At 40.1% G+C, this 15,764-nt stretch overlaps 1 protein-coding gene across 4 annotated transcripts in view; it reads left to right on the top strand.

Annotated features, from left to right (window-relative positions):
• The first annotated feature begins 4,876 nt into the window (after nt 1-4,876).
• The window catches only part of TMEM39A (transmembrane protein 39A), a 34,504-nt gene continuing 23,616 nt past the window's right edge, over nt 4,877-15,764 (top strand). The window contains exons 1-3 of one of the 4 annotated variants that reach the window (XM_007985712.3): nt 4,877-5,185; nt 6,387-6,529; nt 12,860-13,082. In XM_007985712.3, the coding sequence (XP_007983903.3) occupies nt 6,417-6,529; nt 12,860-13,082 (336 nt within the window). In that variant the 5' untranslated portion in view covers nt 4,877-5,185; nt 6,387-6,416. Of the gene's footprint in view, nt 5,186-6,342; nt 6,530-12,859; nt 13,083-15,764 lie in introns of all 4 variants that reach the window. The other 3 variants (XM_007985713.3, XM_007985711.3, XM_073009746.1) reach the window with 3 other exon arrangements.

The following is a 15,764-nucleotide window of genomic DNA, read 5'->3' as shown; positions in this document are numbered from 1 at the left end:
CCATGTTGGCCAGGTTGGTCTGAACTCCTGACCTCGGGTGATCTGCCCGCCTCGGCCTCCCAAAGTGCTGGTGTTACAGGCATGAGCCACCATGCCTGGCCAAGAACTTTAAACTAAATTTGGTGAAATTTTGTTTCTTGACAATGGGCAACATGATACTGGACAATATAGGTATATAGTATAGTACAGGTATATATCTTTATATAGGTATATATAGGTCAGCGTAGATATATTTAGTGATCATAGAACTACAAATACTTATTTTCTTTCTTTTTTTGAGACAGAGTCTCACTCTGTCACCCAGCCTGGAGTGCAGTAGCATGATCTCGGCTCACTGCAACCTCCACCTCCTGGATTCAAGCGATTCTCCTGCCTCAGCCTCTTGTGTAGCTGGGATTACAGGCGAGCGCCACCACGCCTGGGTAATTTTTGTATTTTTAGTAGAGATGGGGTTTCACCATGTTGGCCAGGCTGGTCTCGAACACCTGACCTTGTGATCCACCCGCCTCGGCCCCCTAAAGTGCTGGGATTACAGGCTTGAGCCACTGCGCCCAGCCTTTTTTTTTTTTTTTTTTTTTTTTTTTTTTTTGAGCTAGAGTTTTGCTCTTGTTGCACAGGCTGGAGTGCAATTACTCAATATTGGCTCACTACAACGTTCGCCTCCTGGGTTCAAGCAATTCTCCTGTCTCAGCCTCCTGAGTAGCTGGGATTACAGGCATGCGCCACCACACCCAGCTAATTTTGTATTTTTAGTAGAGACGGGGTTTCTCCATATTAGTCAGGCTGGTCTCAAACTCCAGACCTCAGGTGATCTGCCCGTCTCAGCCTCCCAAAGTGCTGGGATTACAGGCGTGAGTCACCGCACCCTGCCATATTTATCTATTTTCTAAAATGTACATGGTTATATCCCTAAGCTTTGTGGAAATATGGAAATACAGAGAAGTACAAGATCAAATCTGTGCTCCCACGTGTTTAGAACTAGTAGGGAAGACAAATATGCTTCCTTAGAGATAGTTTACAATTTAAGGCAATAGTTAAGTGCCACTGGTTTCAGTGGAGGAAAAGATCAATATGAACTGGAAATCTGGAGAAAGGGGTAGGAGGGGTGTATTTTGTACGGAAGAAAAGGATATGTTGCAGTTAAGGAATATTGTTCTGGACTCACTAAAAATATGGGAGCCATAATATGCCGAGGGTGGGGATCAAATTTAGCTTGACAGTAGTGGAGGCTTTAGGATGCACGTTAAGGAATGGTGGAAGAGAAAATAATGTTGATTACATAGGAATGGGCCATATTAGTCACATATTACACCCATATGGACATTTGATCTGTATTCCACCAGGGCAGAACCACCTAGTTTTTGTATGAGTGAGGCTCACTTTGGGTGAATAGAGAGGAAGAAAAAATGTATCCCCAAAACTACAGCATATTTCTTCTGGAATCCAAATGAAACTTTAGTCAATTTTTTTTCTACTTCCAGGAAGGTGTGCAGTACAGTCATGTGTTGTTTAACAATGGGAATATGTTTTGAGAAATGTGTCAGGCAATTTTGTTGTTGTGTGAACATCATAGAGTATACTTACACAAACCTACCTAGTATAGCCTACTGCATACTGAGGATATTTGGTATAGCCTATTGCTCCTAGGCTACACACCTATTCAGCATGTTAGTGTACGGAATATTACAGGCAATTGTAACACAATGATAAGTATTGGTGTATCTAAATGTAGAAAAGGTACAGTAAATGAGTAAAAATGATACACCGGTATAAGGCACTTACCATGAATGGAGCTTGCAGGACTGAAAGTTGCTCTGAATGAGTCAGTGAGTGGGGAGTAAATGTGAACACCTAGGACATTACGCTACTATAGATTTTATAAACACTATAAGTTAGACCATACTAAACTTATAAACATATTTTTCTTTATTCAGTAATAAATTAGCTTACCGTAACTTTTTTTTTTTTTTTTTTTTTTTTTTTTTTTTTGAGACAGAGTCTCGCTCTGTCGCCCGGGTTGGAGTGCAGTGGCCGGATCTCAGCTCACTGCAAGCTCCGCCTCCCGGGTTCACGTTCACGTCATTCTCCTGCCTCAGCCTCCCGAGTAGCTGGGACTACAGGCGCCTGCCACCTCGCCCGGCTAGTTTTTTGTATTTTTTTTTTTTAGTAGAGACGGGGTTTCACCATGTTAGCCAGGATGGTCTCGATCTTCTGACCTCGTGATCCGCCCGTCTCGGCCTCCCAAAGTGCTGGGATTACAGGCTTGAGCCACCGCGCCCGGCCGCTTACCGTAACTTTTTACTGTACAAACTTTTTAATTTTTTTCAACTTTTTGACTTTGTAATAACACTTAGCTTAAAATGCAAGCACATTGTGCAGCCGTACAAAAATATTTTCTTTCTTTTCTTTTCTTTTCTTTTTTTCTTTTCTTTTCTTTTCTTTTTTTTTTTTTTTTTGAGACAGTCTCACACTGTTGCCCAGGCTGGAGTGTAGTGGTGTGATCTCAGCTGACTGCAACCTCTGCCTCCCAGGTTCAAGCAATTCTCATGCCTCAGCCTCCTGAGTAGCTGGGATTACAGGTGTTCACCATAACACCTGGCTAATTTTTGTATTTTTAGTAGAAACAGCGTTTCGCCATGTTGGCCAGGCTGCTGTTAAACTCCTGGCCTCCCAAAGTGCTGGGATTATAGACATGAACCACTGCACCCGAGCTATTTTCTTTCTTTCTATCTTTATTCTATAAGCTTTTTTTTTTCTATTTCTAAAATGTTTTATTTTCTTTTTTACTTTTTAAACTATTTTGTTGAAAACTAATATGCAAACACACACGTGTGTGTTTGGGTCAGGCCTACGCAGGGTCAGGATCATCAATATCACTATCTTTCACCTCCACATCTTGTCCCTCTGAAAGATCTTCAGGGGCAGTAACACAGATGGAGCTGCCATCTCCTATGATAAAAATGCCTTCTTCTGGAATACCTTCTGAAAGACCTGTCCAAGGTTGTTTTACAGTTAACTTTCATTTTTTTAAATAAGTAGAAGGAGTACAATCTAAAATAACAATAAATGTATAGTATAGTAAATACATAAACCAGTAACAAAGTAATTTATTATCATTATTTAGTATGCTATACTGTACATAATTGCCTGTGCTATACTTTTATACAACTGGTAGTGCAGGTTTGTGTACACCAGGATGCATTGCACTACAACATAAAGACAGCTACATCATTAGGCAATAAGAATTTTTCAGTTCTATTATACTCTCATGGGCTCACCATCATTTACGTGGTCTTTCATTGATTGAAACATCATTATGGGACACATGACTGTACTTAAAAATGAAAAAAAAAACCCACAACGGTTGTATGAGTACTGGAAGTACAGTTTCTACTGAATGAGTGTTGGTTTTGCACCATCATAAAATCGAAAAATTGTGAGTCAAACCATCCTAAGTTGGAGACTTGTTTGTATTCCTAAGTGACAGCTCTGTGATAGTTTAGGACATTCGGAATATTTGGGAATATTAGTAAATTTACTGGTTTCGATATCAGTTATTCTGGCTCTAAATTCTGGTTCTGGCACTTACTGGCCAGGCTATTTTTTTTTTCTTCTATTCTTCTTATTATTTTTGAGACAGGGTCTCTCTCTGTTGCCCAGGCTGGAGTGCAGTGGCACGATCTCGACTCACTGCAAACTTGACCTCCAGGACTCAAGTGGTCCTACCACCTCAGCCTCCCAAGTAGGTGGGACTACAGGCATGAGCCACCATGACCAACTGATTTTGTAACTTTTTTTGTAGAGACAAGGTTCCACTATATTGCTCAGGGTGGTCTCCAACTCTTGGGCTCAAGTGATCCTCCTGCCTTGGCCTCCCAGTGTTGGAATTGCAGTCATGAGTCATCCTGCCTGGCCAGGAAGGCTATTTTCAACAACTTCAGTTTCCTCTGCAAAATAGGAACCATAGTAGAAACTATCAAAATGTTGTGAGATTTAAATGAAATGTGTAAAGCTACTAATTCAGTGCCTGACACAACAAAATTCTTAATAAAGGTTAATCATGCAGTCAATACAAACAACTTTCTATTAAGGAGCTTAAAATCCCTGGAGTGAAAGATTACACAAATGCTCCTTTTGACACTTTTACTCTTCTTCTAATATCAAACTATAGGCAATTCCTGAACTCAACATGACGTTGCTCACAGATCTTTACCTTTTTATCTGCCACTTCTCCAGGAGGACTGCCATTCTCCCACAAAGCCCCTATGCCTTTGTGGAGTCTTGGCTGAAACCCCAAGCTCTTTGCAAAGCTTTTCTTGGTATTGACACCACCACCATCCGACAGAATTCATTAGTGTTGCATGCTATCTCTGGACCTTGGACATACTTTTAATATTGCATTTATTGTAACAAATGGAAATTACTGTTTTTCTTGGTGTCTCCTCTCTTCTACTAGACTCTGAGACTTTGTAACCACAGCATCTGTCTAGTTCTTAGCAAACAATAAGCGCAGGGTTGGATGCTGACGCATGACTTCATGACTTGGGCTCCCTCACTTAGCAATGACGTGACCCTAGGCGACACCTCCTAATCCATACTCATCTGTAAAATGGGGGTGATAACTTGTACATGATTATTACATGGAGTCCAAGAGACAACAAGAAGGATCAGTAGCACAGTGCCCGCACCTCGCAGCCGCTAGCTGACTGAGGCCAACGGAGGAAATGCGTTGGCCAATACTGACCGGAAGGGGCGGGACCGCGAGTCAAGAGGAGCAGGCGAGCCCCACTGCGCAGGTGCAAGTGGGAGGGGTTGGGTGCCGGCTGGTTCCGGGGGCCCACTCGCGGCTGGGGCGGACCGCGGTCGCGTAGCTGACGTCATCGCCGTGCGCTGCCACGTCTGCTCAGCTCCGCGGTAATGGAGGCTGGGGATGTGTCCTGAAGGTACCAGGCTCTGGCTCTAGCTTTAGCTCTGGCACTGGAACTGCCTCGGAGTCTGGGTCTGAGTCTGGCAGCCCGAAGCCTGGACACCTTTTCTTGATTCTCTAGGCGAGGGCTGTCTGCGTCCAAGCAGCTGGTTTGCAGCGTTTCAACGCGGGGAGGGAGTTCCCTTATCTGGGGTCCAGTCTGTAAAGTTGTCGCCGCTTTCTAGGGATCCCGCCCCACCGGCTGGGACTTTTCCATGCGTGAGTATTACTGAGCTGCCGCAAGGTTCTGCTGTCCTGGACCTGCCTCGGCCCTCTTGGATGTGCGGCGGAGACTGCTTTGTCCACCTCTCTGCGGACTTCTCTTTGGGACCAATCTGTTGAAGTTTGTGGTCTCCTGCAGTCCATCCTACCCCACCCCATACTCTCACCTCTTCCGTCCCAGGTTTTTCCCTGCACTTTTCTTTCCCTTTGCTCGTTAATGGAGCAAGGACCAGCAGCCCCTACATCCAGCGGTTTGAATGCTTTGTTTCACTTGGGATTAGTTTACAGCCGAAGGCTGTTAGGAATAGGGAGCACTTGAAAACAAGGGTTTTTCCAGTGTCATCCTTGGGGTTTTAGTTGTATTGTTTAGGAAACATTGGTATCCATATTGGCAGAATCATGATATTTGCCGTAGAATGATGAAAATAACTTTTTTTTTTGTCTCCAATGAGGATCTTTATCTTTTACTTGCCTCTTAATCTTTCAGTTTCAGTAATTTCTATATGATTTTACACCAGCTTTTCTGGAGCGGACATCCTCTTAAAGAGTTACTTTCAATATTTTAACCCTAACACATAGAGATACCACTTGAACAGTTTTACTTTTAAACAGTTAAGAGAACTACTGGTACCGTTTTATTACACTTCCTCAGTCCTGACAACCTCTACAAAACAGGGAACACTTTTTTCCCCCACAGTGAAGAAACACACTCAGAAGTTAACTTATTCGGATAAGGTCAGATACATCTGAACTCACAACCCATATCCCTTGATAACAAAACCTAACGTTTTATAAAATGCCGATTCTTCTATATTTCAAGGAATTTAATTGTGAAACATTGAGCAGGAAATGTATAAGGTGTGATGTTTCTTGTAAACTTCTGTCTGATAATAATATCTTACATATGATACAAATCAATTGACGAAAGACACAAATCATGACTTGCCTAAAGCTTAACAGAGCTTAGATCAGAACTTAGAGTTTGACCCATTAGAGTCTGAATGGTCCTTTAATTCGAGTAATGTAGGTAGTAGACACTGGGAACATTCGTTTGAAAATCTTTTGTAAGGCCTGCTCACTCAGTTTTTCTCGTTGTTTTGTTGCCTACTTTAAAAATAGTCTACTGATATTTAAATGTTTTTGTTATCGTTCAGAGTTGAAACTGGTTGACAACCATTAACCTGGGTTGCAACTACAGGTGGCACTGGAAGCAGACTGGTTCCTGGACATGCCCGGTGGAAGGAGGGGCCCTAGTCGGCAACAGCTAAGCCGTTCAGCTTTACCTTCTTTGCAGACTTTGGTTGGTGGGGGCTGTGGCAATGGAACAGGCTTGAGAAACAGGTAAAGAAAAAATAAGGCTATATTTAATTTGTAATGTCTTATCATCAGTAAGACTAACATAAAAGTCATCTTGTCATTCAGATATTTGCTTATTGAGATTAATTCTTGACACTGAGGTAGAAATCCTGCCTTTGAAGACAAAATTCAGAATTTCAAAATACTTTGGAGGTAAAAAGATGTGATATGGGGCCCACAAAGTGAAAGCAGTCCCATTCTTTCTTTTGGCTGATTATCTAAATTCTAGTTATCCCCTTTTTATCTATTAGAAGAAAGGAGAAGTGAATGAAAATACAAGGCAAGTGTGATGGTTTATCTACTTATAAGCATTCTTTTTTTAGAGGGCAAATTAAAACTCCCAGCTGAAATTATAAGTCAGATTCCATCAAGTGTTTTAAATTGTCAAAAAATTGTTTGGTCTTCATAAACGTTAGCTGTTTATTAGCTGGGGTAGCTCATGCCATCAGGAGGTTTGATAATGTAGCAGTGCAAAGAGATGCTTTTACCTAATCAAGTATTTGCTCAAGATAATTTCTGCCAGCTAATTTCTCCTTCCTCCCTGAAAAAAGTTTTTCTCTTGCCTTGATTTTAATTTTCAGAGCTAGCAATCAGTACTACTGTATTTTCAGTCCTGTCTGATGGCATTAATGCACTTTTGTTTTCTAGGCCTGACCTTTGCCCTTTTTTTTCCTGACTTTCCAATCCCTCTTCCAGTCTTTAAAATTAGTTTTGATCTCATAATTTCAGTGGAGCTCTCCCTGAAATTCCAGTTTGAAGTGATTTTTCCAGTCTCCGATTCTCATACTAATTTTTAATCCAAGTTTTGTTTATGTATGTATATAGAACTAGTTTATGCTAGAGTATTTTTTACTCTGTTTGTTGGATTTCCTTATTTTAAAAATGGTGATACTGTTTGCATCATAGCAGAATGTTGAAATAAATGAAGTAGTAAATTGCAGTAACTTTAAAAAACTTTACTGAATTTTACAAATTTTCTACATATATTAAGTATTATTTTATATGTTTAAAAATAAGAAAGAATATGCGAAAATGCTTTTGAAGAAAGGTACTATCTAATATAGGTATTGAGATAAAAGTTGTTTGCTATTTGAGGTACCTACTTTAATTTTATTAATATATGCTATCAACTTATTGATTCAGTACTTTCAAGTTGTGATAGAAAATCCTAGCTGTCCCTAACTAGGATTCTAGCTTGCTAAAAAATTCTAACTTTGCCTCTGTATTAACTCTAGCAGTTCTTTGTACATTCTCTTTGACTTTGGCTTTGAGGATTCCTCTAGATAATTATGTTCTCAGATAAAAATGTTCTCAGACTGTCCCGTGAAATCGCTCTTCAGTGTCTCAGGTGTTGCTGTAGGAGGGCTTAGAAGGGAAAATGGATCAGGCAGGCCTAATAGTCTAGGTTTGAGGTTTCCTAGTCTTCTCTTAATTAGATTGACTCATTTTCCTTTGTGTTTTAAATATTAAGATACTATGTAAAATATTATGGGGAAAGGAAAATAAAGTGTTCTGCTATTAAAAAGAACTGAAAGCCAATGAAAATGTCATTTGTAGATGCTTCTGCTTGCACTTGGAGTCTGCAGATGGTTTACTGGGAAGAAGTAGGAACATTTGGAAAATACCTCTGCTCTTGACTGGGTTTGGTATTCTTTTCTCTGCTTTCACTGTAGCTCTTCTATCCTGGTATTAGAGGTTCCAACCATGGTTGCTTTAATCTGCCTTTCTCTTCTTCTTTAACATATGTTTATTTAGCAATTAACTGTGGGGGAGGGAGAGAGTGGGTAGAAGAAAGTATTTTCAACATTTTAAAATGAAAGAAATAATTGTTTATGGTTTGAAAAGTTACCAAGATTATTATTATTGAGTGATTATTTTGTGACATGTTTACCTAGAGAAATTGGGAAAAAGAAAGCTTTATATTTGTTTCTTGGTAGGAAGCAAGCAGCTGGAATAATTTGTTATAAAAGACCTGGGGAGGAGGTATAAAAACATGAAAGAATCAGCAGATAGCTTATAATATAGTTTTAGGAAGGATATATAGAAAGAAGGAGTGTCCAGATGAGGAGAACTCACTTCTGGAGTGTCTGTAGAGTATTGGAGGGAAATAGATAATTGCTTAAGTATTACATACTTTTGGATGATACATTTGATTCTGCAAGACCGACATAGGTCAGCTGGAGAGGAGAGCATTTGCCCCGTTTGGTAGGTGGTTGTGGTCTGATTGGTGAAGTTAAACTCTAGAATGTCAAGGAGCTAGTTTGGTAACACAGTCAAGATTGAAATTGTAGTTCCTTGTCCTGCTTTCCACCTTTAGGGAGCAGGGATTTGTTCTTGCAACAGTGTGTTTCTGGATTTGTGTGTTTCTGGATTTCTTAGAGAGCTCCTGATTGAGGGAGAATCTTATTTGAGAAGAACTGTTTTTTCCTTTGCTTATTCCTTGCATATACTTTGTTAATAATATCACCTGAACATGTCCAAATGACCACTGCTTTCCCTATCTCTTCTATTCCTCTTTAGGCCTTTGAATCTTTCTTCCTTCATCCATTTGCTTCCCTAAATTCTGCTGCTTGCTGGCTCCATAACAGTCTCAGGCCTGCTGTGTTAACCCTTTCCCACACACAAACTTTATATGCAAGGACAAAACACAGGTGTTCAGCATAAACCACATTGTTTATATAAACAGTTTAGGCACAGTGAGCCATTCTTGTTATTTAGGGAAAGTTTATCTCACTGTAGGAAACTGTTTACTAGTCATGGTTCCCAGATGTAAGCCTTGTAAGCAGGCCTTCCTAAGAGTAGCTATGCTGAACACCTGCTTTCCTTTTGGAAGTCTAGAATTTTGATACTGCGAGGAAGAAGGTGCCCATGTGGCCAGCCCCCAATAAAAACCCTGGACATCAAGTCTCTAGTGAGCTTTCCTGGATGAATAGCACTTCACGTGTGTTGTCACAACTCATTGCTAGAGAATTTATATGGGTTCTGAACAGATTCTTAAATCTGTTTATATATATATGTATTTTTGTTTTGTTTTGTTTTTGAGATGGAGTTTTGCTCTTGTTGCCCAGGCTGGAGTGCAATGGTGCTATCTTGGCTCACTGCAACCTCCGCCTCCTGGGTTCAAGCGATTCTGCCTCAGCCTCCCGAGTAGCTGGGATTACAGACATGAGCCACCATACCCGACTAATTCTGATCCACCCGCTTCGGCCTCCCGAAGTGCTGGGATTACAGGCATGAGCCACTGCACCCAGCCCTATTTTTAATATTCTATTAGAGGAATAACACTTAAATTTGTTCCTAAATAATACCTCTGTGACTGATTTTCTGAGATATATTGACTAAATCTGTTTATTTTAGTTTTAAAAATGATCATATCTCTTCTCAGGTTTTCAGCTTTATAGATCAGATAGAGAAGACAATCTCATAGATTCTTTTTATATTTATATAGGAGTACTTTTTTTCCACTGATGCTCCAGATCTCTAGATCTCGTTTATTTTATTTATTTATTTTTATTTCTTTATTTTTGAGACAGAGTCTTGTTCTGTCACCAGGCTGGAGTGCAGTGGCACAATCTCGGCTCATTGCCATGTCTGCCTCCTTGGTTCAGGCAATTCTCGTGCCTCAGCCTCCCAAGTAGCTAGGATTACAGGCACATGCCACCACACCCAGCTAATTTTGTATTTTTAGTAGAGACAGGGTTTCACCATGTTGGCCAGGCTGGTCTCAAACTCCTGACCTCGTGATCCGCCTGCCTCAGCCTCCCAAAGTGCTGGGATTACAGGCATGAGCCACTGCATCCAGCCAGATCTCGTTTTATTTGACTTTGGTCTCTTTGTTTTCTAGTTTGACGTTTAATAGTCAAGGCTGTATAGAGTATGACAAGTGTAGGTCTTTTCTACTTTGTTTTGAATATCTTTTTTGAGGCCTAGCATTTTATTGACTTTGTTAATGATAAAAACACGTTTGTCTGCTTCACTTGGGAAAAATTCTGTAAGAACCTTTTAACCATTAAGTCATAACAAGTAATTTAGCATGTGTTCCCCCTTAGCGTATTTTTGACTGAAGGGAAATAAGAATTTTTAGTTTGTCTGGAGTAGAGGCTTGTAACCTTGTAACTTCTCATCAGAGTTTTTAATTTCATAAATCAACTGGAGTGAGGGAGTAGATTGGCTTCTTGTTGTAATCCTCTTCATGTAAGTCTACCAACTTGTAAACTTCAGAGGCTGCCTTTCATGTTGTATTTTGTGGAATGGTGCCTTCTGGAGTTTTTACAGTGCTGTGGCCCACCTCAAAGACTGGTTTGTGATTGAGCAGGTATGGTTCTGAGACCTACTGGTGGTTCACAATGTATTACTTGGTATGCTTGTTCTATTGGAGTATACTCTGGGAATGAGAAGAAGGAACTTATAATTTTTTCCATTCCCTCCTCCACCAGTTCCTGTTCTTCCCTTCTAGGTCTTCTGAGTTTCTGCCGTAGTATTCTTAACTGTTCAGAATGAGCAGAGTTCATATTCCCATGAGTCACTTAAAGTACTGTAAGTGCTACATACCAATTTCTGTATTTGGAAATTTTAGAGTAGAATGGTAATGCTAGTTTTGTTCCTTCTCTCAAATCTTCTTTGGAAGTATCTAAGCCAAGCTTCTTTTCTTTGGTCTGTAAATAACAGTAGACCCTTAGATCTCTGTAAGTATTCCCAGGCATATAAACAAAGGAAACTTTTCTCCTACTTCCGTCTTATACCTTTAGATAGCCTAGCTATTTCTAATCTGTAAAAGAGCATGGAAGAAAGAATAAGAAGATAGGGATTAAAATATCTGCATCTTTTTGTGTTTTAAGGGATATCTCTTTTTCATAACTATATTGGTCTACTGCCTTCTCAACCTAAAGATACATATTTGCAGTGAACTAAGAAGAGTATAGTCTCTGTTCTTAAGATTATGATCTGGTAGACACACATAGATGTATACAAAAATTTATGTAACAATATGAAAAGTATAGTAATAAAGGTATAGTTGAGTATTATGGTGGCACAGAGGAGAGATGAATCAGTTTTGATGGAGTAGAATAAGCTTCACAGAGAATGTGTTTGAGTGGCTTAAAAATCTTGAAGAATGAGTAAAAAAAGTTTTGAAGGATTTTGTCAGTAAATATGTATGTGAGAAGTTAAGGAAGGTGATTATGGAAGATGATTAGTACATTTAAAGGGAATAACATATGCAAAAGAAGAGCATGTATGTTCCAGAAAGCAAATAGCATAAGTATCATATAGGGTACATGTGAAGGAGTGATGAGGTGAAACTAGTCTGTTAAGCTGAGGGACCTCATAGGGCTACTAAAAATTTTTGGCTATTACCCCACTATTAGTGGAGAGCCGTTAAATGTTTTTAGGTAAGAGTAACACTATTAAGAGTTTTACCTTAGAAAGATCCCTGAAAACAGGTTGGAGAGTTTGGTGAAAGTGGAATTGAGTATAGGAGGATTACTGCAATAGTTTAGGTGAAAATAGTGAATGCTTGAACTAAAGCAAATGAGATTAAAGAGGAAGGTACAGTTTGGACAAAGTTTTATAAAGTGGAATCTAGGAGATTTAGAGAGTGATTGGGCATTGAAAGGCGAAGAAAAGTTTTTTTTGTTTTTGTTGTTTTTTTTTTTTTTTTGAGATGGAGTCTCGCTCTGTCACCCAGAATGGAGTGCAGTGGTGCGTTCTCAGCTCACTGCAACCTCCGCCTCCCAGGTTCAAGTGATTCTCCTGCCTCAGCCTCCCAAGTAGCTGTAATTACAGGTGTCCACCACCATGCCTGGCTATTTTTTGTATTTTTAGTAGAGACAAGGTTTCGCCATGTTGGTCAGGCTGGTCTTGAACTCGTGACCCCAGGTGTTCCGCCCGCCTCGGCCTCCAGAAGTGCTGGGATTACAGGCGTGAGCCACCGTGCCCGGCCAAGAAAAGTTTCAGTATGACTCCCAGGTTTCTGATGTGGGTAGCTAACTGAGTGGGCCATGAACTAAGGTCAGGACTATAAGAGGGAAGAACACAGAGATGTCCAGTAGGGATTTGAATAATATGTCTGTAATTTAGCAGTGAGCTCTATGGTGAGAAATTATGGTCTTCATCATGTAGGAAATAATGGAGGCCATAGCTGCATCTTAGATCACTGACAGAATGTGTGGAGGGAGAAGATAAGAGGATCCCAGGAAGGAGTCTTGTGGGGAAAGCCAACAGTGAAGGGGTAGATGGAGGAGACAGCAGGAGCCCTTTATGTTCTGTGACAGTGGAGGTTATCACCATTGAGTTAACCATAGTTTTCTCTTTCAGGAATGGTAGTGCTATTGGCCTTCCAGTCCCACCTATCACAGCCTTAATCACCCCAGGTCCTGTTCGTCATTGCCAAATTCCTGACTTGCCTGTGGATGGGAGCCTACTCTTTGAATTCCTTTTTTTCATCTACCTGTTGGTTGCTCTTTTCATTCAGTACATCAACATTTATAAAACAGTGTGGTGGTATCCTTACAATCATCCTGCTTCTTGTACATCACTGGTAAGTCTTACTCAGCCTTTAAGTTCTTCATGTTAGTTACCCAAGAAACTACCTGGAAAGCCTTTCTGTAGAAATTGTTTTTCTTAGTAATTTGTCTTTTAATAAAATGTTTTTCTTCTAGACCACAGATTACTTTCAGAAATAAAATTTCATAAGATTGTTAAAATATAAGATAAGTACTACCAGAGGAAGTAAAAATGTAAATGAAAAAGCAGAAAACATTTAAATAATTTATTATAATATCACAGAAAGGTTTTGGTATTTAGTTTTCTCTAACCATTTTAAATTTGTAAGTATAAGGTGTCAGTGTTGCTACATTCTAACAACTCTACCCTTTTAATGGCTGAATTAGGATAATGGTAGCTTCTGTAACAAGTAAACTCTGAGGCAGTTGTCCTGGATGCCAGGAGTTCTTCCATGTGATCAATCAGGGGACCCAAGCTGGTGGAGATTCTATTGTCTTCCACCATCTGACCTCTAAGGTGGTTGTGACCCATCCCTGTCAGCCAGAAGGGGAAAGAGCTTAGGGCAATATAAAGGAGAGTTTCTTATGGGCCAGGCTTGCATCATTTCCACGCATGTCCACTCCTAACTACAAGAGAAGCTAAGTATAGTCCTTTAGCTGGGTACATAGTGAACTTAAATAAAATTGGGTTCTGTCACACAAGTGAAATTGAGAAATTGGCTGTCTTTGGTGAGGTACATAAAAATATATTGTAGGTTTCTTCTGTTCTCTTTCCATTTATTAAGAGTACCATGATAGGCCAGGTGCGGTGGCTCACACCTGTAATCCCAGCACTTTGGGAGGCCGAGGCAGGCGGATCACGAGGTCAGGAGATCAAGACCTGGCTAACATGGTGAAACCCCGTCTCCACTAAAAATACAAAAAATTAACCGGGCGTGGTGGCGGATGCCTGTAGTCCCGGCTACTAGGGAGGCTGAGGCAGGAGAATGGCGTGAACCTGGGAGGCGGAGCTTGCAGTGAGCCGAGATCAAGCCATTGCACTCCAGCCTGGGCGACAGAGCAAGACTCCGTCTCAAAAAAAAAAAAAAATAGTACCGTGATAGTCTTGATGCAGAGAAGGTTCACGATAGATGGATATATAAAAACATATTGATAAGGCCTGGGCATGGTGGCTCATGCCTATAATCCCGGCACTTTGGGAGGTGAAGGCAAGAGGATTGCTTGAACCTAGGAATTTGAGACCAGCCTAGGCGACATAGTGAGACTTTTGTCTCTACAAAAAATAAACAAAATTAGCTGGCTGTGGTAGTGCACACTTGTGGTCTTAGCTTCTGGGGAAGCTGAAGTGAGAGGATTGCCTGAGCCTGGGAGATAGAGACTGCAGTAAGCTATGATTGTGGCCACCATACTCCAGCTTGGGTGACAGAATAAGACCTTGTCTCAAAAAAAAAAAAAGAAAAAAGAAAAAAAAAATAATAAAATTAAAAAATGTAAGTATATGTATTGTTAAGGCTAGTCAGATGACTTGACAGGTTGTTGACAATGGCAGATTTGAATGGGTGATAGAGATATGCTCTAGGCGAAAGAAGACTATTGTCTTCTTATATATGTGTTTGGGACTAATAAAGATTAGAAAGCCTTCCTAGCCTGGTGAACATAGAAAGGAAATGTGAGCCAAAATCCTTAAGATAGTATGGAAAGAGAATAAAAATTTTTGTTATAAATATTTGTATCATTTGGTTGTTCCTGGTGTTAACTATTAAGAATTTTCTTACTATATTGACCTTCTGTCTACTTAATATCATGTGATAAGAATGTCAGTTTCTGTATTGAAAAATTGCAATGATTTAGTGCCAATTTTTTTTTAATAGTCTTTCTTTCTTACCCGGATTATGAGCTTATTGAGTGTAGGAACTGTACTTCATTCATCCTTTTTGGCCATGGTGTTTTAAAGAGAAGTTGGATTAGATATTCTTTAAGGCCTTTTCCAGGTATATAGTTCATAAATAAAAACTCACTGTCTTAACAGTGTCAATAACAAACACACATTAAAATATTTAGTAGATTCTTCTTTTTTTTTTTTTTTTTGAGATGGAGTCTCGCTCTGTCACCCAGGTTGGAGTACAGTGGTGCAGTCTCAGCTCACTGCAAGCTCCACCTCCCAGGTTTACCCCATTCTCCTGCCTCAGCCTCCCGAGTAGCTGGGACTACAGGCGCCTGCCACCACGCCCGGCTACCTTTTTTTCTTTTGTATTTTTAATAGAGATGGGGTTTCACAGTGTTAGGCAGGATGATCTCAATCTCCTGACCTCGTGATCCGCCCGCCTTATCCTCCCAAAGTGCTGGGATTACAGGCGTGAGCCACCGTGCCTGGCCAATATTTAGTAAATTCTTTACAAGTATTATCTTATTTACTCTTTATAAAAATGGGTAGGTACCATTATATGACTCCCATTTTATAAATGAATGTAAGACCTATAAACTGGTTCAAAAATCACATAGTGGCATAGTGAGTGCCCAAGTCCAGACCAATCTACTGTGCTTTACTTCTTGTTCTAGTCCTATATTTATTCTGTAAGTTCTTCTTGGGTAGTTCATTATAAAATTTCTATTTGGTTTGACATTCCCCTGGAAACTTCTCATGTGTTGAATTTTCAGTGTCATCAAAGAGTTCTTTGCCCAGTCTAACATATCTGATTATAGCTCTTTAGAAAGTT

Source organism: Chlorocebus sabaeus, chromosome 22 (genome assembly GCF_047675955.1).
Source record: "Chlorocebus sabaeus isolate Y175 chromosome 22, mChlSab1.0.hap1, whole genome shotgun sequence".
Taxonomy (NCBI): domain Eukaryota; kingdom Metazoa; phylum Chordata; class Mammalia; order Primates; family Cercopithecidae; genus Chlorocebus; species Chlorocebus sabaeus.
This window is presented reverse-complemented; position numbering and strand designations above follow the sequence as displayed.